Raw genomic sequence first — 24,865 nt, 5'->3', positions numbered from 1 at the left:
ACAGATGACTGAAAGTGTGTGTATGTGTGTGTGTGTGTGTGTGTGTGTGTGTGTGTGTGTGTGTGTGCATATGCATGTGTCGTGTGTGTGTGTGCAAATCTTGGTTCTTATGCACTTGACGCTTAAAATAAACTCCAACCTTCCTCTCCCTAAGCAAAAAAGTTACTGTGTGTGTATGTGTGTGTGTGTGTGTCAGCAGTGAAGTGTGTGTGTGTGTGCTAATGGAGATCTAAATGCTGCTGATGTTACGTTGTTTAGTTTAAGGGCCCTCAGGTCCCCTTAGACCAATATTGGGAGAGGAAAAGTGAGTGAGAGAGAGAGGGAGAATGTGACTTCTGCAAATCGCTTTGACAAGGACACCCGCGCCTCAAGCGTCGTCCTCTTTCGCCTCATCGAACACACACACACACACACACACACACACACACACACACACACACACAAACACGACATCCACACCTCAGCAGAATCGTGAGGTGACTGTTGCGCTCTGAACAGCTGACTGGTTAGAGGACGTTTGTGCTTGCGAGTGTGTGTGTGTGTGCTTGTGTTATGTGTGTGTTGTGCGAGGGTTGTTGCTGAATCCGATTTTAATTTTAAAAGTGAATTGAAAACACAATTCACTTGTTAATGAAAGTAATGGCTGTGTAGAGTGAATATAGGAAACTCCACTCATGGTGGAAAAAGATGTTTTCTATTCAAATCTGAAGGAAATCCACCTCCTGAATTGACTAAATTGAAGGTGAACTGACTCTTTACGCTGATTTCCACCAAATGCAGACAATTAGATAGTAGAGAAAACAATAAATGAAATGGAAGATAAATATCAGCGCTGTTGGGTGAAAACGTCATATCTCTAAAATGTCTTTTCAGTAAGAAAAACAGACATTTGTGACATTATTCCAATGGGTTTTGAAAGGTTTCAAGAAAACAAGAAAATCACCTTCACAATGATATTAAAGATGAAAACCAAAATGGCTGCAGTCGATCAAATTTCGATCGATCAAAATTTTACACAGGTTTTACATTGATAAAGAGATAGATAACTTATAACAGAAATTGTGAAAATTCTAAGTTGAAGCTACACACACACACTGAAACCATAGCTCCTCTCCACAAACACACACGCTCCTCCCCAATACCTGGAAGTCATCAGCCTTGTAGTATCTCATATTAAACGCCTTGAGGAGCTCGACATCGCTCTCACACACACACACACACACACACACACACACACACACACACACAGGCGTACCTCGAAGTCGTTGGCCTTGTTGTAGTGCATGTTGAGCGCCCTGAAGAGCTCGGAGTCGCGGCCCACCGACAGCTCCTCGGCGGCGGTCACGCCCTCGTTGATGGCCTGCCGGGCGAACTTCTCCATCTGGATGTAGTAGAACTCCCTGAAGTTGCTGAACCACTTGATCAGCTGGGAGGTGATGCAGCGATTGAACTGGGCCAGGAGGGAGGAAACAGAAAAGGAGGAAAGACAGAGAAAAGGCAGAGAAATGATGTTAGCATCTGGGCAGCAGGGAGGGAGGGAGTAGTTAACACTCTGACCTGTAAATATCTGAACAACCTACAATATTATAACAATAAATAATCCATCCCTTATGTCTCCTCTTTTATGTATGGTATCTGAATAATGAACCAGTAAGAATTTATAAATTATTGAGTAATTTAGGATTATAACTGCCTTCTGACATAAAGTATCCACTTGTTATCATCTTATTTAAGTTTGTTTACAAGTAAACAAATCAGTAATTACTAGTAAATGATCAAGGTATTTACTATAATCTGTTTCCATGCTATTTATTGCACTTTACTGTGTCCTTAATGTGAGGTTAGTGAGAAACTTGAGGTCAGGATGGTAAATTAGTGACCTGAAAATTGATACCAAGAAAGATAGAAAGAAAAACAAGAAGGAAAGACGGAGGACGAGAGGGAATAGAGTTTAAGATGGAGACTATTTCATTAATATTTGTTTAGTTTATAGTCAAACCTCATTACCTGAGCCACTTTGAATACAGTGCCGATATAGTGATTGAACCGGACAAAGAGGAATTTTCAGAGACGTTTATTTTCTGTTTGGTCTTTGTGTCTTACTTCAAAATCGCTCAAACTGCAGGAAACTGTGAAAGGACCTGGCAACCAAACCTTCAGTACCTACTGTATCAAAGAAGCAGGATGGCTCTTTTCTCTTTTCCCCCCTTTATTTAAGATTATTTTTTATCGTGACAATTTAAACATTTATTGTTTTCAAAAAAGTGCATGCTTTAACAAGGTCTTGCTAAAGTTAATTTTGCTCATAGTTGTTGATGAATCAAAGTAAGTTCAATTATATTCTAAATAATTGGAATATCCTTGAGCATTAAATGGCCTTTCTGAACAGGAGAATAGAACTCTAATTTATTTCCTAAGTTTTCTTAATTGAATTGATGGTTCCAGTTGAAGTACTTTGTGTGTGTGTGTGTGTCTATGTATATGTGTGTGTGCATGTATGCGTACACTAAATGCATGTGTCTGTGTGTGTGTGTGTGTGTGTGTGTTTGTGTAAGTGACCTTGAAGACAATGAGCGACAGAGAAACTGTTCCTCTAATTACGTTCTTTGATCAAAGACAGTCTCTCTCTCTCTCTCTCTCTCTCTCACACACACACACACACACACACACACACACACACACACACACACACACGGTTAAAATCTCAGAAATATGTCCCTTTGCCTCATTAGCCACTGAAGCAGGCTGTTCGGACCTTGAGGGCCCTTACTGAGAAAATTTGGCCCTGGAAACATTCCTAATCAAACAAAAATGACCCAAATATTATCTTATCGTTCATGTTGTAATAAACTGCCTCTATTGGCTCCTGGACTACACAGAATCCACGATAAATAACCTTACTCTAAGGCCTCAACATTACACTGCAAAAAATGTCCATCTTAACATTTTAGTTTTCAGTCTTAAATCGTCTTTTCCTTAAAATAATGGGGTGAGATAATTCCACTTGTTTCCAAACTCCAGTTCCTCTTGTTTGAGGGATTTTCTAGAAACAAGTAGCAGTATCTTGAAATATGTTGGACCACACCACTAGTATCAAGATAATGTCACTTGATTCAAGAAAACTCAAGTGAATTTGCATTGGAAATCATCTCACCCCGTTGGTAGATTTTTTTTTACTGGTTTTAAAAAAGTTTCATTACCTAACATTGACATTTTTGCAGTGCAGGACAATGTGACTGCACCGTTTTCTTGCATTTGGTCAACTGCCAAAAAAAAGTCTGAGAGTCCCTGTATTAATGAGTGAGAAGAAGAATGAAGAAACAGAAAGATAAAAAATGAAAGAAGTGGTGTTTTTCTTTAGGAGAAGACTGTTTGTGCTGGGCAGCTCCCAAGTGTGAGTGCGTGTAACTGTATGAATATGAAGCAGGGCACTTAGTCAAACTTCCTCAGATAAATGAAAAATGTATTCATAAACTGTTATTTATCTATTGTTGTGTGCAGATGATGTCTCTTACTGCCATGAATTGACTTGTAATCCCTGCAGTCTGTAAGTAAATCATCTGCATCTGGAATATTAGTATTCTTCTGCAGGCTTTCATAATGGATGTAACCGACGGAATATAAACACATTTGTGCGTGTGTGTGTGTGTGTGTGTGTGTGTGTGTGTGTGTGTGTGTGAAAAAGAGAGAGATATCCACTGGGCATTTTCTAGTTTCATCTGCTCCTCATAAGAAACAAAACATGGGGAAAAAAACACAGTGACAGCCCAGTGAAAGTGTGTGTGTGTGTGTGTGTGTGTGTGTGTGTGTGTGTGTGTGTGTGTGTTCGGTGAAGGGGAAAAACGGCTTTGACACGGAGATTAAGCTTGGTATTGTTACAAGACATTGTCTCACAGGAACAAGGGATGAGCGAGAGAGATAGGGAGAAAGAGAGAGAGGGAGAGAGAGAGAGGGAGAGAGATGAATAGAGCGAGGTGGAATGGAAAAAGAAATGGAGAGAGAGAAAGAGAGACAGACAGGATGAAAGAGTGGGAGAGAGAAAGAGATTTTTTTCAGGAGCGGTCAGAGGGGTGACATAATGGAGCATAATTGTGTGTGTGTGTGTGTGTGTGTGTGTGTGTGTGTGTGTGTCTAGCAGAAGGGAAGGGAGTGGTTATACAATGCATAGTGACAGGAGGGGAAAGTGTGTGTGTGGGGGGGTCGACCCACAAAAGAGCCGCACGGAAGGAACGTGACAACTCAGCAATTAACACACACACACACACACACACACACACACTCAGACACACAGACAAACACACAAGACGGTGTCATCTGCCCGTCAGTAAAGACAAACAGAGCAACAATTGTGTCACACACATCCTCAACACGCAAACAGCATATGTACATAGAGTAACACATGCACACACACACACACACACACACACACACACACCAACCACCCGTTTTCTCCAAAGAGCACACGAGTCCCAGAAATGAAAAACATTGGAAACAATCATCCTGACTTTTCCCGACTTGAATATTAAGGTGAACACCTGCTCCTTTTTCCACTTAACTAGGTAGCATACATTTATTTTAAAGGTGATCTGCTGCTAAGGTGATAGCTGCAGACGTGTGTGCGATGCCTGCCAGCATGAGAGCTTGAACCTGGATCCTCCCTACAGCACCCGTTACAAGTCAATAGACTCCTCAACCTGCTGAGGAAGAACTACTAACTTTAGGTTTGTAGTCCCTTCTGTAGACCTGAATCCAGTGGTGGCCATTTTAAACTCGCGTCACACTTTCCCTGAAGAGCAAATACCGCCCAGCTCTGTCCTACTGTTGTGTACCAAGATGCACATCATACAAATGTCGGGAATCAGACAAAAAATCATTTAACCGATTCCCCACTGAAAAATGTACGGGAATAGCTAGTTGCTAACTGGCTAGTAAGCTAGCTAGCTAAACTCAAACCATTGTTGTATTTGCTGCTCCCAAGATTGTGAGCTAATTTGATAACTGTGTGGTGTATCTGAAGTCACTCACTTGAAGTAATGTTTTCATATGCATGCCAATCTTCCAGGTAGAGTTTCCCACCCTGAGTGTGAAACTCAAAATGGCCACCGTGGGAGTTAGGTAAATGGCTGCTGGACACTCAATTTCTGTTTTATTAATTCAGGAAGTGTGTGGCGGAGGGGAAGGGGTCAAGTTTTTGTTAGTAAAACATTTAAATACTTGCTATACTGGTGTTGGCAATTAAATTGAAATTCCTGTTACATTTTATACACAAGAAGAGGTGCATTCCAAAATGCTATAGGCTACATCCATTTTGGAAAGGTTTTGCTCCCTGAAATTCAATTCAGCCAATATGTCAAAACTATAGAAGAGTCCATCCTAACAAACAGACACACACACACACACACACACACAAACGCCCCATCCCACCACCCACCCACCGCCCCGTACAGCTCATCACAATCAGCACAAACCGAAAAAACAAGAGAGATGAGAGACAAAAGACAGAAAGAGAGAAAGAGAATGAAGAGGTGGTGGTGGTGGTGGTGGGTGGGTGGGGGGGCAAAACGCTGAGCTCGAGGAATGCCATTTTCTGTTTACAACGAAAAGGGGGAAAGGGAGAGTGTCGGCGAAAGAGACAGAGTGAAAAGAAGAGAAAGTGTCAGGGTGTCCCGACCCCCCCCCCCCACCCTCCCTTCCCCCTTGACGGCGGCTGTTGTCAGCGCCCCCGGGCCATGTAGGAAGGGCAAACACACACATCCTTTAAGAATCTGCCCACTTCAACCAGATTCATGGCAGCGCGGCACATTTTGTAGAGGACAGCGTGAATGTGCCACATCGACATAAATCCACGAGCTGTAGCACTGAATGTTTCCTTTGCCACCCCAGGAAGAATAGCTGTTGTCGTAACTTTTTCAAATTAAGGCATTTCTGCTTTACTAGACAGTACACACTGCAGGATGGATGGTGTGTGTGTGTGTGTGTGACAAGTTTATGAATCGATTAAAACCATGTCGTCAGTGCACAGTGTGCCCCTTAGCTCAGCCACTGGAATGCCCTCTGCTGTACCCATAAAACCCCATAATTCTCCCAAATATCTCATATTTCCTACATCTACTTTCAATCCATGCAGTTGTTGTTTTCAAAATGACGCAAGAAATGGCCCTTTTGGCCTTCCGTTAGACCCCAAAATACACTGGTCTTTCTAGTGTTGAATGGACTAGGGGACAATAGTTCACATGGGTTTATTTTGCAAGCTGTTCCCATATCAATCCCATCAATATTTCGGCACAAACAGAGACTTTTTTTTTTAAAGATTTTCTTAAATGAGACTGCTCCATTTGAAAAAAATTGACATCTGAGAACTTGATTATTACAAAGCTAGCAACTTTTTCTAGGTGATCTAATCCTCTCTATTTTTAAAATACTGAGCAATGAACAGAGATAAGTTTGTTTTGTTTTGAAAAAATTGCCATTTTAAAGACAATCCCAATGAATTAGAGAGTCTTCAGATGAGATTCATCACCGAAAACCTTGAGACAGACTTCATATGGTTTGTCATCTGAAGAACCCAAACGCTTCAACATGGTAACCACTGACCTGAAGTTATATCGATATCAATACCAGTACATGAGCTGTTGCTGATTCATATCGTAAGGACGCCAAATTGGCTGTGTAACTCTAATTGACGAGACGGGAGAGAGGCGGGCCGGACGCTAATTGATTCCTGCTGAGGCGGCGGTATCGAGGCATCGCTTCAGCCTCTCAAGGCAAGAGTCTTCAGGGAGCTAATAAGTGTGTCACTGCTTCGTGTCAAGTGTGTGTGTGTGTGTGTGTGTGTGTGTGTGTGTGAGAGAGAGAGAGAGGAAGAGAGAGAGAGTGTATTAAAGCCTCAGCTAGCGGGTATCGGAGATAGAGAGTGTGTGTGTGGAGCCAGAAGGAGCTCCCTGAGCCAGCGAGTATCTAGTGTGTGAGTGTGTGTGTGTATGTGTGTGTATGTGTGTGTGTGTGGAGTCGGAAGGAGCTCCCTGAGCCAGTGAGCGTCTAATTAATCCTAACTCCTCCAGTCTTAACGAGGTCTTAATTACTCTCGCTGACTCTCTCAAGACCTCAGCGTCTCACACTCACATATATGGCTGTCTGGTCAGAAGGCAAGAGCTTTCACTGCGCAATTAGAGCCTGTGTGTGTGTGTGTGTGTTGTGTGTGTGTGTGTGATTGTCTGTGCCTAAAACAGTTGTCAGCTCAACCCACTTCCCACACTGAGCGAGGCAGCCATTGTGCATAAGAGGCTCATCCTTAAGAACCAGTTTCCCATAGACAAAGTCCATTCAAGTCCAATTAGGGGAAGCCATTCAGGGCCTTAATTCCCTTACAGTGAATCTGCCTGATCCTCCTAACACATGCTACTTATTGTTCCCTGGAAAGAAGGAGGGGAGGCAGAGAGAGAGAGAGAGAGAGGGAGAGAGAGGGAGAAAGAGAGAGTGAGAGAGGGAAAGAGAGACATTGACCCGGATTTTGGAAATATGGTAATGATGAGGGTAATGAATGCAATGGGACAATGGAACAGTACACACACACACACACACACACACACACACATAGTACATATACACACACATACACACACACACAGAGAGAGAGAGAGAAAGCAACAGGGCGCTTTCAATCTTCCACACACTCTACTATAGCCTTGAAAAGAACAGCCTTGCTCGTCACAAATAGGATTATGCATGATTCATTTTTTTCATTTTTTTTTTATTTTTTTTTATTAAAGGAAATAATATCTGCAGAGTTCCTCCCGCAGATAAATATGTTGGATTAAGTGGGATTACATCTCAATTAAATCTAAATTTGACAGTAGATTGTCATTTGCATAAAATATGAATAAGAAGAGACGAGACGTTTCTTAAAGATACAGTGCGCTGCGAATTTGACCATTTTTGGGTTTATTCATAAACAGAAGAATTTGACTTGTAGATGGAACTTCCTCAACCCATCATAACTGAAACTAGTCTGTTTGTCTTTGTCTACAAAATACAAATGAGGCCAACAAATTGTTTGCAGGCTAAAAATACATGTAAACCTCATGTTTAGCATACTGTCAGGCCTTGTATCAAAAGCTCACACAATAAATTCCAGTGGAAAAATGTCTTCAATCCAATAAATCCCAGTATAAACAAAACCAGTGTTTGGGACTTGTGTTAATAGTGTCCATCTGCTGAGCAAAGTGTCAGGCCAAAGCAACATCTTTATAATCTAAATCCATGTTTGCTGAGAAGAAGAAATGAGATTAATTGAATATCAGTTTGGAGATAAAACCGCAGATTGGACACTAGATTAATTTTAAAAGCCACTATCAGCCTGCAAAAGATAAACTCATAAACTGCCCCTCTGCATTAATCCATTAGGCCTAATTTATTCATTTCCCAGATTAAAGCTGCAATCCAGAATTTATTTGACCACATAAATATTAAGCATGTTTACTAAGATACTTAACGAGTTCGACTTAGACATGTAAAGTAAGCTGATTACCCAATATTACCGATGTCAGCACTTACAGTTTCAAATTACATGTGAAACTCATGGTTAGCTATCATGCAGCTGTCAGCTCATATACAGTATCATCAACAATACATTGGGATTCAATGCAGTGAATGAAAACTTTACTCTAACTGAAGGTTGACGAGGACTCTTACAGCTACAGTGAGTTTCATGACTGCAGGCTCACATGGGATCTTATAATGACTCAACATTTTCACTATTTCAGCTATTTCCGTTGCTGAGAATCTGCTCTGAACAAATGTGGAGATTTTCGGTTCTGCTGTAAATTTAGCGCTGCTCGTAAATTTAGCAGAGCTGCCAATATCTGCACAGTCACGCGTTGGAAGAGGCCGAGTTGTTTTACTTCGGTGCGCTGCTTTCAAAAGCAGTGTGTGTACAGAGTAGGTGTGGATCTGACACCTGACAAAAAAAACACAAACTGCAGCCTGAAGCTCGCAGCTCTCCCATGAGGATGGCTCTGATAATGACTGTGCAGATTACATTAGCTTGTTCACAGCGCTTAGATACCGCTTTGCAATTGAGAAACTTAATCACAGATATTTATTTTCATTTAGCCTGAAGACGATGCAACGTCTGAGTCGACACAGAAATTTCCCGGAAGCCTAGAAACCTCACCTCAGATAACTCAACATTAATGTTTTTTGGTTATATTTTTAAATAACAGCTGTCCATTTGTTAGGAAAACATTTGCAACATTCTCTCAACATTGTTATCATTTGAGGCACTTAAATATGATTTTACAGAAAAAAAAAAAACATTTTGAAACCCTGTTGGTTTGCCCAGAAGTTGCTGACAAAAGCCAACAAATTCTGCTTTTAATGTGTCAGTACCCTGGTACAGGTGTGTTTACTGGATGGACTGAAGAGACTCCCAGTTTATGACAAAGCAGACACACACGCACAAATACTGGGAGCAGGTAGGCTTAGCAACCCGGTGTTTGCCTAGCAACCTGGTGTCCGAGCGACCCTTGTTGCCATGGCAGCCGGTGAGGATGTGGCATTGCCGCGAGGAAGTGGTCACCACAGATATGAGCCCAAGGGCAGCTGGTATGTGTGTGTGTGTGTGTGTGGCTGCTCATTTGAATACGGCGTCCTGAATCCGTGGAGGAGCCGTATGCTCCTTTGCAAAACACGTAGCAGCCTGTAAACACAAAACAATCAGCGCCTTTGTTTTAAAGCTGTTGTTCTGTTGTTGTCCCTTTCATTTGTTTGTCCTCCCCTCCCTCCATCCCTCCTTCCCTCTGTCATTTTCACAACCCCCCCTCTACACACACACATACACACACACACACTTTCCATTATCTCTTCTTTCTTTCTAACTCTCATTCTGTCTCTTTTTCTGTCTTTCTCTGTATGACTCTTTATTTCACTTAGTCTTTTTATTTCTCTCTTTGTCTCTCTGCCTGTTTCTCATTCTCAGTATTTCTTTATTTCTTTCTTTCTTTCTTTTATTTCTTCTTCCTTGGTCTCTTCATCTTTTTGTCTATCAAGTGAACATTGACAGTGTGATCAGGTATTGTGTGTGTGTAAGAGTGCGTGCTCATTTTATGTCTGTGCGGGTGAGAGTGAAAGCTGTGTGTGTGTGTTGGGGGGGGGGTGTATAGCATGTGTGTGAGAGGGAAAGTGGGCGTTTACCCCCCCCCAACCCAGGCCGATTAAGGCCAGAAACTCTAATTATGCTACAAAGACCTGACAGACTGGAACTCTGGAGCACCCATCTGCGCTATAGGGTCACACACACACACACACACACACACACACCAACGGCATACAAAAACACCAAAAGAACCCCAACTAAACGGAATAATCTCAAGCAACGAAATGGACAAAGGTCACAAACAGTTGAAAATGACACTATTGGTCAGTGGAAGGAGAGGAATAGAGAGGAGAGATTAGAAGAAAAGATGATCAATACCAAACTCAAATGACACCAAAAACACCACAAAAGAAGAACAAGATGCTTCCCAGTGGTTCTGCGGACAAAGACGCATACCTGTTTACCAGTGAAACCCCGCTCATCTGCCCCCATCTGTCACTGAGAGACACTTTGATGTGATTTTTGAAGTCTAATTCTGAAGATCGGACTGAATTCACATCGCTGCATGTCTGCACTCGGCCTGAAAATGGCCGTTCTGCATCTCCTATGGTTGTATCTATTTAAAATGCTTTTTCCCGCTCTCCCTCACGACTCCTTACATTGCTTCTATGCACATCGTGGATTTCATTGAGATGATGCAAGAACCGCGATCACTTCCATATCTGGCTTTTTAAAATCTGAAAGCAAATCTGAGCCGAACTCCGATTTTTGTGCATCCAGATCTGTCGCTTAATGCGCTCTGGTGGGATCAGATGATAAAAGTTTGAAATGGAAATTGTGATTGTAACTGTGGCTTATTCAATTAAAAAAAAAAAAACGCCATGAAAATAATGGGGTGGAAAAACAATTGGAAAAAATAAGAAGACAAAAATGAAAATAATTCTTGCACTGAAATTGCCCTCTGCTTCTCCTTTTTTGCACTTCTGAATCCTTGTTTTTATTCATTCTTTTTAATTTATTTTGTGTGTGTGTGTGTGTGTGTGTGTGTGTGTGTGTGTTTCATCATGTGTTTAATGTCACCATTTGTATTTTATTGTTTTAAACCCTGGCTGCAAACCTAATTTTCTCCCACAAAGGGCCAAGAAAGAACGGCATTGAAATGACTTGAATCGAGGGTCAGAAACGGAAAAAAAAGAGAAAAGACCGGGAAGGACAGAGGACAAGAGGAAGAGAGAGGAGAGCGATGTGAAGACGGCAGCGCATTGAAACAGAGAGAAAGAAAGAAAGAGGAGAGGGGAGCGATGAGAGGTTGAGAGAAGAGAATGGAGAGCAGGGAAACAGGAGAGGAGAGAAGAGAAGAGAAGAGGAGGAGGGCAAGGTCTTACCTTGACGTCGGAGAAGTACATTTTGAGCATGTTGGAGGAAGGGTAGCGGGTGTAGAAGAACATCAGCTTGGCTTTCTTCAGGTGGTTGGGAGACAAGCCCTCCTGAATCTAAACAACAGCCTGTTAAGGAGTCACAGCTTTCACTTTGTGGCTTTCAGCGGAGAGAAAACACTCAGTTGTTTCATCAAAACCCTCGGATGGAAAGCAGAGGACAAAAGGTTCAACTCTGGGTTCCCTGTTATACTTTTCACTACAACTCTTTTATTCTTAATCCACTTTTTTTGCCTGTTTAACTGCCATTGGTTACACAAAGTGATATTTTCAAGCCTGAGATTCTGTTATGTTGGCTTTACCATAAGATCAGCATTTAAAAGGAAGATGTCTTAAGCCTCTTACTGTATAATACTGCTACTATTACTAATACTACTACCACTACTACTAATGTTTAAAAATAATTATAGTTATTACATGTTGCAAAAAAGATGCTACAGCACCTCTGAAGCAGTCTGCTGTTTAGTGATGTGCATTTTTTCCAATTCAATCAAACTTTATTTATCCCCAAGGGGCAATTAAAAGAGTAGACATTAGAGCATAACAGATAAAAATATAGGACACATATAGACAGTATTAGTGGGAACTGTAGATGAAATGTCATCTACTCTCCAGTATTTTAAAGCAGCTGGAGGTTGGCGTTACATGAGATTTTACGCAGATTGTAGCTAATATGCTCAAAAAATAAAAGCCTCACTTAGTTGCCCTAATATACTGTAGACTGGGGGATTCACCAAACAGCCTTAACATCATCTACATTTCAATTTTAGCTGATTTAGCTCCTGCTCTGATCCACGGCAACTTACAAAGAGTACAAGCTTAAACTTAAATTCCTCCATCACCAAAATTATAAGCAACCAAGAGCAGTGAGAGAGGGCAGAGGTCACGGGGATATTTTCGGCGGACGTGCGAGTTAGAAGCGAGGTAACGGCGTCGGTCAGGAGGATAATGATAAACCTCCTCGAATAGAGAAACACAATGGGAGAAACCAGTTCTGTGGTGGATTCAGCCTTTTTAAATCCCCCAGACTCAGAGCCAATACACGCACCTGCTGGCTTTGGATCAAATCCCACCTTCACTCCCGCAACTCTGCTGCCCCGGCGTCTACCCCACTGCCTCAACAAGGAAAATAATAATTTGGGAGGCCCTGGTAGCAGGGGCGCCGTGTGTGTGTGTGTGTGTGTGTGTGTGTGTGTGTGTGTCAACAGCTGTGCCCCACCACGCTGCCATTTCCCCACCACATTAACAGCCCTATAATCTATCAGAGAAGATGAGGCAATCAATGGAACCCCCTGCAAGGTCAATTAGCACACAGACAAACACACAGGCGCGCACACACACACACACACACACACACACAGAGAGAGAGAGAAACCCCAGGGGTCCTATATGACTGGAAAGAGGAGGAAGAGAGACAGAGGGAAAAAAGAGGGAGAGAGTGTAACGCCAGCGATGTGGGGAAGAGAGAGAGGAAGTGAGGAAAGAGGGAGAGAGAGAGAGAGAGAGAGAGAGAGAGAGAGGGAGGGGAAGTCAGGACATGGATGGAGAAAATCCTTCCTCAAAGGTACACAAAGATAATTCCTATTCCTAATATTTGTATTAATTTATTCTCTAGTCCCCTGCTCCCACATAAAGAGATATTTTCGGGGGTGTTTCTAGCCACCAGAAAGAGCCACTGCTCTGATTGGCTGGCAGCACCTGTGGGTCCACCCCTCCCTGCCCTAAATGTAAGATGATTGGTCGACTCCTGTGAAGTCAGCTTTCTACGTGTTCTGACTGACCCGTTTCAGAGGCGACATTTTACATGACATTGGCACAACAACAAATAGTACAATTTTCACGTTATTACTCCCAGATTGTGCAACCTATAAAAAACATGAGATTATCCATTCATAAAGGCACTCTCATTAAAATGCTTCTACTTTAGTTTCCCTAAAATGTTTCCCTAAAATGGCTTTTCCTCACTGATACCAAGAGGCACAGCTAGCTGCAAGCTAAAGTTTGAAACTCCAAAACATTAACATTGATTCTGTCAAAATGATCATTAAAGGCCTAAATGTATGAAGTACTATATGCTGATAATTAACCATAATGCGTTATTAAAGGGTTTTATCATATGAAAACACATCATAGTTCACATCAGTGTTGGGGAAAGCTACTTTTAAAAGTAACTAAGAACTAAACTAAAAAGTAACTAGTTATGTATCAATATTACTCTTTATTAAACGTTAACTTATTCAAGTAATTTTCCGTTACCCACATCAAAAACAGCTTTTGCCTCCAAGTGTGTTGTCAATCATTATTTTAAAATGGAACGGACTCTATTATTAAAACAGTAAGCCAAACTCATTTAGATCCAGCATATACTGTGTTTTTTTCAGTTAGCAGCATGTTGTCTGCACAGGATGCTGTGGGATTCAAACATTTTTCAGTAATTTGTACTAACAAAAAAATTAACAATATGGTAAAGATAAAAGTAGTGACATTCTAATTTTAAAAAGTTACTCCTATAGTATTATAAAAATTTAAAAACCAATACGTTATGTCACTAGTTATCAGAAAAGAGAGAGAGAGAGAGATGTTGAGAAAGAGGGAGAATCGTATCGTCCTCCATCATTCATGTAGTCAGTTCAGCAGACAACAACACCATCACCTAGTTAACATTCATACCAACCTGTCACTATCGTGTGTGTGTGTGTGTGTGTGTGTGTGTGTGTGTGTGTGTGTGTGTTTAGGTCAGATAATACATGGTGTGCATTTTTTACAGCCAGTCTTGTTTTCTGTGGACACACACACACACACACACACACAGACAAATATACACACTAAAACACACAAACATTTCCATCTACCTGTTTGTATTTATGAGTGTGTGTGTGTGTGTGAGTTTGTGTGTGTGTTTGTGTACATGCAGATTCCTATGTAAGTGTGTGTGTGTGTGTGCTTATATCTGGATGCACATCTGTGAGTGTGTCTGTGTCGGTGTGAATGTGAGCATGTGTATGTGTGTGTGTTTTCTGCAGGACACAGTGTATCAGCTGTAACTTGACCTTGCTGCCAGGTGTGTGTGTGTGTGTGTGAATGGACAGAATGGGGGTGTGGAGGGAGGGAGGAGAAGAGAGGGGGGGGGGGGGGGGGGTAAATCCATAAATGAATGCAGGACATCTGCTCAGCGCCGTACAAAGGATTAAAGATACACAGACCTGAGTGTGTGTGTGTGTGTGTGTGTGTGTGTGTGTGACTGAGTGACTGTAAGTGGCAAGTGACAGATTTACTGCGTGTGTAGGCCTATGTGTATGTGTTAGAGAAAGGTATTGAATGTGAATGTGAATGTATGTGTGTGTGTGTGTGTGTGTGTGTGTGCCCTCCAGGTGAACTATGATCAATGCAAAACACCTTAACCTAACTGCTTCCTTCAAGCCTTGCAGCCCCTGACACTGCTGTCCCCGTCTCATCCCTATCATGCAAATATTCCAACTGGCAAAACAAGGAAGCGCTTCTTCAACAGAGGTGAGGGAGAGAAAGTAGAAACAAGAATACAGACGGAGACAAACAGAGTGGGAATAAGAGAAAGAAAGTGCATAAAGAAATGGCATAAATACTTTAATTTTATTTCTTGAAAGGATCAGTTTGAGGGTAATTTTTGGATAAATTAAGACATTTTGGCAAACCTTGTGTTTTTAAAAGAAGCCATTTTAAAGGTGTTACGTGTAGCAATAAATCACTACTACATGAATTTTGAGACATTAGTATAATTACCATAAACAAACAAGACCATCGGCAAGAAGATCAGCAGTCTCCATGGGTCTCTCCACTGTATTTTACATTGTGTGGCACTGGCTCGGATTTTGCGGGAAATTCGATTCAAAACAGGCAGAGGGCGCTGTTCTTCCCGCGCAAACGGAGCTAAAAGATTTCAGAGTTTCTCGCAATATGGCAGACGGTGAAACGAGCGAAAGGCCAATTTTGAAAAATCACTTCCAACATGTTTATCCTCCTCAGGAAAGTGAAACGTAAAAAACTATCGCACACAGAGTGATGCCAGGGAGGGGGATGGAGGACAAGTGGCAACATCCTCTTTGTGACAGGCAGCCAAGGGGTTTATGGGAAATGTAGTCTAATTTTAGAAACACTAACAATACCAGTCATGAGATGGAGGCTGCCAGTCGTCTCGATCATGGGCTCATTTGTTTATGGTAATTATACCAAGATATCACAATTAATTTGACAATGATATATTGGTGCTTAATAATGCTACACCTTTAAGGTTATTGGTGAGATTAGCTTTAGAATTGGATTTGGGTTAAATTTAAAGTTACAGTGCGGCATGCTATAATAAGAGTTTAGGATAGGGTTAGGACATGAGGTTATTATACCAATAACCATGTGTGTGTATCGGCTGTGTGTGCCTGCATGTGCGCCCAGTGTGTTTGTGTATTTACAAATACTGTAGATGTAAGAAGAGTCGCCGATGAAAATGATTGTTCATATTACATCTTCACATAAACCATTTGAATAAACTTCCATTTGATTCAAAACATAATTTGCAAATCTAGGATTGGTCAAGTGAAGGGAACTGGAGGGTTACACAGATGCAAACACACACACACACACACACACACGCAAATACACACGCACATACACACACGCACATACACTCCATACAAATGTACGTGTAAAGAACAAAAACATAGTGTAATTATAGTTCAAAAGTAATTATGAAATTGTGTCAAGCACTAAAAATTCTCCAGTAAACTAAATTTGAGTTTTTGAAAAAACAAAAGTGAATTAAACTATTACTGACAGATTGCTGACACTGAAATAAAATAACTATTTTTATCAATAGCTATTTAAGGACTTTTGTGAACAAAATACAAAATATTTTTAGGTGGAATTGTCTGTATCTTTTCAAAGATTTATTTATTTTTTTCTCAAAATGGATGGGAAAGCATTTTGGCATGAAGCCCTTCAACAGGATCAAGAGACTCGTGTCAAATATTTCTTTTTTCAATTGAAGCAACATCTAAATTGGCTTTGAAGAAGACGCTGTGATCAAATCCTCATCGCAGCTGTAAGGAGATTCTATTTGTCGGGTTCAAAGTCTTATTTTTCTTTTCACTTTGTTCTTCAAACGTGTGTGTGTGTGTGTGTGTGTGTGTGTGTGCGTCTAAGTGTGTGTATGTGTAGTGACTGGGAGAAGCCCTCTCCATATGAAAGGTTAGGGACGAAAGATAAACAGCTACCTGCAAACACCTGTCCACATGCACACACCATGAAAGGGAGTGTGTGTGTGTGTGTGTGTGTGTGTGTGATGAAAAAGGAAGCAAAACACACACAGCTGCCGAGCAACTAAGAGTGAGCGCTAACAAATGAAAGCGAGTGAGAGACAGAGAGAGAGAGAGGGAGACAAGTTCTATCAACCTGCTAAAAATGGTAAAGGGGAAACCAATGTTAACATTGTAGATATCACACTTCTCCTTGCGCGCGCGCACACACACACACACACACACACACACACATACACACACACACCCTGAAACATGCACATTTAGAAAGCTCGCATCAATGAGGCCAAGCATTCACCTGCTCCTCTCCCATGCTCTTTGAAATATGATTAGCTTTGAGCTCCTATGTACAAGGTCTTACCCCACGCACACACACACACACACACACACACACACACACACACACACACACGCGCACAGTGAAATATGATTTGCTTTGAGCGTTTATGTACAAAGTCTTTGTGATGAAAGAGGACCTAACAGCACAAGAGTGTCTGAGACGGTGGGAACAGAGAGTGTGTGTTCTTGTCTCTCTCTCTGTGTGTGTGTGTGTGTGTGAGAGAGAGAGAGAGAGAGAGAGAGAGAGAGAGCTCACTAGCCTTTCTCAGCACCTCTAAACACCACTCCCCACTGCACAGACTTAAAAGAGCTTGAGAGAGCAGCGTGCGACCTGTTTAATCTTCCCCCCTCTTGCAAGACCCGGCGCGCCCCGTTTCATCCTCCCCGCTCAGCGGGGAAACACAAGGGTTAGAGCAGGAACCAATTAATGCAGATTAATTGATATTAAAGACTTGCTGTGACTACTGGCTGCTGCTGCTGCTTCTAAGACGTCTCAGTGTGTGTGTAAGTGCGTGTGCGTGTGTGTGTGTGTGTGTTTGAAAATTGATTCTTGCGGAATAGGGAAGTAAAACCAATGTAGACAGCATTTATACTGTCTCCAAGTGTATACATACATGTTTGTATTACTATAACTGTGAGGACCTTCCACTTTACCCTAACCTGAACCCTCAACACTACATGCCCAACTGTAATCCTTGTCCTAACCATATAAACTAATTCTAATCTTAACCATAAACCCAAATTCTAACCCAAAACTCACCCCTTGAAGAAGTGAGGACCGGCCAAAATGACCCCGCTTTGCAAAACCATCCCCACTCTGAAGGTTTAAAACCTCAAGAATACACACACACAGATACACACTCACACACACACACACACACACTAGCACAAAATCTTCCAGGAACACACTCCGATCCCTCACCCCCATGTTAAAGGATACAGTGCTGCCTGAGTAGGGCGAGATGTCGGCCATGTCTTGCAGGTCTCCACACTCGGACTTGATGAGGGAGAGCGACAGGCCCTCCGGCCCGCCGCCATGCTGGCTCGGGGAGCTCTGCCTGTGGTGGTGGTGATGGTGGTGGCTAAGATGGCCCCCTCCTAGGGCGGCCATTTTGGTTCTGAGGCTGACAGTTTCCCGGGTCATGTCCATGGAGTCGGGGGAGGTGCGGTGGTGGTCCTTGGGCCCCGGAGGGTAGCCGGCCCCGCCTCCGTGGGACCCCAGGGGGCTCTGGAAGGGGTAACCCATGAGCGGGAGGGGGAACGGGTGGCGAAACGACGGAGGGCTGAACCCCAGCGAGGCGGAGAGGGGGGACGGGTGGAGGGAGGGGTGGTGCGGTGGAGGAGGAGGAGGGAGAGAGGGGTTGACATTCTCTCCTCCTCCCGCTCCTCCCGCTCCCCCGCCGGTCTTGCGCACCACCAGCGGCAGCGCCTCCGTCTGGTCGTTGGGCGTCGGGACGCCGCTCAGCCGGCCGCTCAGACCGCCGAACGAGTCCAGCGGGCTCGGGACGATGACGTCGCCGAAGCAGTGCAGCCTCTGATTGGAGGAGTGGTAGTTGGGGGCGGGGCTGCCGTCGCCGTTCAGACCGAGGGCCAGGGCGCCGCCGCCGAAGCGCGAGTCGGGGGTGAGGGAGGGGAGGGGGCCGAAGGGCGGCGGACAGGAGGAGGAGGAGTTGGAGGAGGAGGAGGGGGCGGCGGGCGTGCCGCCGTGGCGACCGTGGTGATGGCCGACCGCCTGCTTGGGCGAGGAGAAGCCCTTGACGACGGTGTCGACGACCTGCGACACGGCGCAGTTCAGCTCCTGCTTCAGCGTCTCCGCTAGCTGCCTCCCTCCTCCTCCTCCTCCCGCCGCTCCTCCTCCTCTCCTCTTCATCACCCTCTCTGCGTTCCTCTCCTCCTCCTCCCTGCCCTCCACCTCCTCCTCCATCTCCCCGTCCATCAGGGCCTGTTCTCGGAGGAGCGCTCTGGCCCGGTCCAGGAACAGGCCCGGGTCCAGCTCCGACAGGTCGTCGTGGCTCCGCCGGCCCCGCTCCCTGTGCCTCTCCTCCAGGCCGTCGGAGCGGATGCTGTCCTCTGACAGGTTGCCGTCCTCCTCTCTCTCTCCTCCCCGCTCCGCCTCTCCGCTCTCGCCGTTCTCCTCCTCTTCCTCCGTCTCCGAGTCGTAGATCTGGTAGAACTTCTCCTGGAGCTGACGGAGCTGTTTCTGTAGGACAGGAGAGGACAGAGAGGGTCAGAGAAGCTGAAGCTACCAAAATATATACTGTTAAATAAGAGGCTTTCCTCTAAACCCCAAATACTTCTAGGTGTGAATATGATCATGTCTAATCCTCCTTTTGACAAACATTAGATTTTTCTCTACTTTTTGTGTTTTTTCACTGTATGTTAACACTAAAAAAGACCAAGCCACCATTAATTGTTAGCCGTTCTGAATTTACAAACTGAAATATCTCAGATTTCAAAATGTCCCTCCATGACTTTTCCTACATACACTTTCTCTAATATCCAGTGTTGTTAGATTTTCAAAATAGTAATCATAATTATATTTAGTCCTTTCAATTGAGGGCTTGTTGGCCTTCATTTAGACCCCATTGGTCTATCTAGAACTCAGTGGCTTATGATGCAAAACAAACTTGAGAACTAGAGATTTTCTTTCTGTGAAGTCTAATGTCATCTGATACCTGCATGTCCTCCAGCTGCAGTTTGAGCTGCCGTCTCTCCTCCTGTCTCTGCTCCTGCCTGGAACACACCAGCTGTGTGAAGCTGTGCTGCTGCTGCGGCAGCCGCTGCTTTCTCTTATTCTCCCGGTAAACCTCGCCCACGCCGCCCACGCCGCCCCGCGACCCCGGAGAGCTCAGCAGGGAGGACGGGCAGTCTCCCCGGCTGTGGCCGTGGCCGCCGCCGTTGTGGCCGCCGCCGTCCCCCCGGTGGTCGCCGCCGCCGCCGTTGCCGCCGTTGCAGCCGCCGCTCTCGTTCTCGCGGCCGTTCTCCGGGTTGTGGTCGTTGCCGCTGGGCCGGACCAGCGGCGAGTGGCTCATGCCGCGGATGATGTTTTCCACGCGCGCCCGCTTGGCGCGAAGGTGCTCGTCCGACAGCCTCTCCAGGTCGAAGGAGGAGAGGGAGAGCGGCTGCGGGGCGGCGTGGGAGGGCAGGCCGGGGGGAGGCGGCGGCCGGCCGAAGGAGGAGGGGGGAGGAGGGGGGAGCGGAGGCCCCGGGGACAGGCAGTCGGACGGGCTGTCCCGGTCACGGGACGAGGAGTTGCTGCAGGCGTCCTCCGCCTGGATCTCTGAGCCTCCACTGGACAGAGCTCCACTCCCCTGTGAGGGAGGAGGAGGACAGGATGAGGGGATGAAGAGACGAACAAACGAGTGGACGAATGATTTGAATGTTGAATGTTGAATGATTGAATGAATGGATGAATGAACAAGTAGTTGTTTGTTTGGTTGAGTGGATGGGTGAATAAGAGGATGGAGGGATGGTTGGTTTAATGATTGATTCAATGAATGAATGAATGAATGAAACATGGGAAGAAACATTAGGAAACACTTGAATCAGTGTGTGTTTTTGTGCATGTGAATATGTGTTTGTATGTGTATGTCTGTATATTTAATACAGACTTGTCTGTGTCTGTTTGTGTGTGTGTGTGTGTGTGTGTGTATTCGTGCACACAGGTATGAGTTTGTTTTCACTCTTATTTGTGTGTGTACGTGTGTGTATGCACATGTATGAGTTTATCTACACTCATATTTCTGTGTCTGGGTCCATGCGTGTGTGTTTCTGTGTGTGTGTGTGTTTGTTTCTCTGTGTGTGTGTGTGTTTCTGTGTGTGTGTGTGTGTGTACCTGGAAGCCCGAGTCGCTCCCTCCGTTCTTCCCCATGTTGTTCTTCAGCAGCTGAGAGATGATGGTGGCGCCGGGGAAAGGCATCATGGAGTCTTCGTACGAGTTGGCCCTCTTCAGCAGCTTCCTCAGGACGTTCGACTTCTCCCCGTCACCATTGGCCCCCGCGTGGCCGTGGCCGACCAGCGAGCAGTCTCCGTCCTGATCGGGGCCGTGCGATTGGTTCATGCCGTCGAGCAGGGTCTCCCTGGCGCGGGCGTATATCGCGCTACCCACGGTCCTTTTCACCCCGATGTCGACGCGGCGGCGCTTGGTCTGTCTGGTTAGGAGGGCGGTGCTGTCATGATCAGGCATCACGCAGGGCAGCTAAAGGGACATGACGATGGGGGGTCCTCAGACAGACGCACAGGGGGGGGGGAGAGGAGCGCCGGGCCACCTGGGCGACGACAGAACAGACACGTTACTGTGCATTCTTCGTTTAACACACAGGGACAGGGCATTTTCTTAAATTCTATACCGGATATTCGAGTGATTTGTTCCAAAATGACTGATCAAATTAAACATATGGTCATTCTTAAAACAAGACAAGTAGGTAATTTAACACTACAATGTTTTTTTTTAAGATAAGGCCAATAAGAAAAGCTGAAAATATAACAATTCTGGCTTGTGCAGAAAGCACATCTAAAGTCATGGAGCACACTTGATATATTTTATTGCTAAAATTCAAAACAGCTGTCAGTTGATGTTTGCTCGGCCTCTCTAGTGTCTTGAGTCATTTATTGACAAAATGATAATTCTTTCATAGACTGAATACTCCATTGTTTAGAGATACTGAATGTTATACTTCAGGTCATCTTTTTTTTCTTTTTCCAAAATAGACATAAAGCATTTTGAAACAGAACTCTGTGAAACAGAATGTGTTATTTGAAAAGAAACACCACAAATTAAAAAGGAGGGATAATAATTAACATAACAGAGAGACAGCAGAAGATATTACAATCAGCACTTGTTATACCATCAAAAAAAACAAATCAAACCAGCAACTTTGAAGCTCAGAGCAACATGCCCATCAAAAGCAAAAGGGCAGCCACTTTTATCGATCGCACGCGGAGCCAAAATAAAAATGGAGACTCACAATGAGTTTCCTGACCAGCAGCCCTGGGAGCCGCTGAGAGAAAAAATACATTGTTCAAAATAGTTCAAGGAGATATTCCCACAGAGAAGTAACACCTGCCTGTAATAACCAAAATAATTTTCCATTTCCTCCTCGTCCCCCGAGGGGCAGCCTTGATTTCAGCGTCTTGTGAGGAACTGTGAAGAATCGACAGGCTCTCGCTTATTGTCAAAGGGATTTTGCTCCACTCTTAAGCAAAGGCAGGATTTTTTTTTCTCCCTTTTTGAGTTGTTTTTCTAACCTTTTCACTCCTTCAGCTGATTCATACGTACCATAACAAGTGCCTGGAGCTCATTTTACATTTGTGAAGGTGCGGTAAATGATGCTGCTATTGAACTTTTGCTAAACGTGCAAAATTGAAATTCCAATAAATACTGCCACTAGGAGTTTTGACTAGTTTTCCATATATTCTGTAATGAGTGCTAGGTTTAACTTTTGCTGTATCAGTGAAACACTTAAGTATATATCATCAAGTCTAACCTGCTTTTCCTACAATTAGAAATATCTTCTCTATTGTATGGCAAGTGCAGAGGGACATCTATGGCGGTTGGTCCAGACGAGGCCCTCTTCTCCACTGAAAATATCCCAAATCAAGGATTGGATTCTAATTCCATTTCACTGCTTTAACAGGGATTTGAGTCCACATTAAAATGCCAGTATCAGTACGCAGCTTCTCTGTGGACGCTCTGTGGAAATGTCTCAAAGTATCCTGGGGGTTTAAGTCAAAAAGCCGGCTTTATCCCTGTCTAAAGACATCACATATAACACGATGACACAGATTGAGATACTTGTAGGTTGATTAGAACAAGACAGATCTCTAGAAAGCGCAGGGATTCCTAACATAATCTATTAAAGTGTGATTTCTTTAGGAAACGAAAGGTGCAGGTCAAAGCTGGAAGGACAAACGCGAGGTTTCCCTAATCAGGTGTCCCAAAATATTTTTGAGCACCGGCGAAAATATCACAAACAGAAAAGCTGCAAGTATCACACTTCGTTTGAGACAGAGAGACAGAGAGATGGTGGAAATTAGTATCTGCTTGCACTTGTGCTTCAACAAACACACACACACACACACACACATACAGGCAGCGTTGTCGTGTTTGCATCTGCTTTGCAAGTGATTTCAGGGTCAGGTCTAGGGAAATATTTCACAAATTAAAGCTGCTTCCAGCAACAGTTTAGCAGTGCTGCGTTCAGGAGAGTCAAGCAGCCTCGTCCCGCTCTTTAAAATCCATTCAAAACACAAACTGTTTCGCAACTGTGGCACCAAAATCTGATTTTGAAGACAGGGGGGAAACACACACACACACACACACACGCACATAAACACACACACACACACACAGACTGAATCGAGGACACAAATGAGATCCTTTTGCAATAGCCAACAACAGTTTGCTATTCCTGCAGGGCCATTACTAAATGAAATCGTTTCCAAGCAGAGGAGGAATTGTTACTTTGAATGTGACTCTGAGTCTCAATGTTTTAGACGAGAGGCGTTCAGAAAAACACTGGGAACCTTCTGCGGACCGCAAAGCCCCTCAGCTCAGTGCCCGGCAGTGACCCACTTACACACACACACACACACACACACACACACTTGCACGCTCACATACATGCATACACACATGCAGCACATGCACGCACACATACACACATTGCTGCGGTCTCTGTTTGCATTATCGTGTCCTCAGCATTACTCTGGGCATAGGTCTGATGCACACACACACACACACACACACACACACACACACACAGACAAACAGTTTAGATTAAGGGGGTCCAAAGAGCTTTTCGGCTCGAGGTGAAAACTTGGTTATTTTGAAACTTGTGCCTGAGGTCAAATTCAGGGTGAGGCTTTGGCAAAAAAAAGCTACTGTCTTTGAGAACATAAACCACAAGCACAGGACTGTAATCCTTATTGTAAAACAATGAGAAGTGTATGCTTCCTCTCTGCATCAGTATTACACAGTATAACACATCAGTAAAAGGCAATAGAGGATGTGAATGCATTCAGTTAAATCACCTGTTCTGTTTTGTGTCTTCAGTTCTCTCCTGTACCAAGACTGTGAACGCTGACTTATCTGACCAAACTGACAAAAGACAAAGGCAGACTAGGAAATACCACTGTCATGCCATACAGCAATATCCCATCCAACTTTAGACAGAGAGAGAGAGAGAGAGAGAGAAAGAGGGAGAGGTGTTTTTGATAGACTGAGCAACAATGGAAAAATTTATGGAAAATGGTGTTTGATTGTACAAAGAAAGAAGACTGTGTTAAAGGTGAGGTGCACTGAAAGGAGATGTGAGAGAGAGTGTGTGTGTGCGTGTGTGTGTGTGTGTGTGGGGTTGCTGTGGCAAGGCGGCTGAAACTTTTGTGTTACATTTAATCTGAATCAGAAGAGCAGGAATAACTCGCTCTGCGGTTGAGAAGTGAAATGGGAAGTGATCAGGCAAAAAAAAAAAACGACATAGGCCTATATACATATTTTCATCTATAATGAATTCCGTGCGTCACGGCTCATGGATAACCACAGATTGTTTCCTCTAGTTTTACGTACAATGATGTAGTGGAGGGTAAAGCCGCCTAAAACGCACTTCACCCTTTCTTTTAATTGCAAAATGGAGTTTACCCACATTTATTTCAGCCTGTCGTGAATCGTTATGACCTAAATTCACACCAGTAAGTTTTTTTGTTTTTTGTTT

The 24,865-nt window shown here is 43.9% G+C and overlaps 1 protein-coding gene across 2 annotated transcripts in view; it reads right to left on the bottom strand.

Moving 5' to 3' along the window:
• Positions 1 to 21,339, bottom strand: part of LOC139663152 (prospero homeobox protein 1-like) — a 35,261-nt gene extending 13,922 nt beyond the window's left edge. Inside the window, exons 1-8 of one of the 2 annotated variants that reach the window (XM_071541713.1) lie at positions 20,989 to 21,339; positions 20,116 to 20,464; positions 19,829 to 19,971; positions 19,281 to 19,353; positions 18,888 to 19,244; positions 18,094 to 18,821; positions 11,479 to 11,586; positions 1,256 to 1,450 (exon numbers count right to left, since the gene is read on the bottom strand). In XM_071541713.1, coding sequence (XP_071397814.1) covers positions 1,256 to 1,450; positions 11,479 to 11,586; positions 18,094 to 18,821; positions 18,888 to 19,244; positions 19,281 to 19,353; positions 19,829 to 19,971; positions 20,116 to 20,464; positions 20,989 to 21,339 — 2,304 coding nt within the window. Of the gene's footprint in view, positions 1 to 1,255; positions 1,451 to 11,478; positions 11,587 to 18,093; positions 19,354 to 19,828; positions 20,465 to 20,988 lie in introns of both variants that reach the window. The other variant, XM_071541712.1, reaches the window with a different exon arrangement.
• Between the last annotated feature and the right edge of the window lie 3,526 nt (positions 21,340 to 24,865).

The sequence above is a fragment of the Centroberyx affinis genome, unplaced genomic scaffold, assembly GCF_046629955.1.
Source record: "Centroberyx affinis isolate AG114_WGS23_722 - 3 ecotype Tasmania unplaced genomic scaffold, CSIRO-AGI_Caff_v1 ptg003932l_1, whole genome shotgun sequence".
Taxonomy (NCBI): Eukaryota; Metazoa; Chordata; class Actinopteri; order Beryciformes; family Berycidae; genus Centroberyx; species Centroberyx affinis.
Note: the sequence above shows the minus strand (reverse complement) of the source record. Positions and strands in the feature narration are given on the sequence as shown.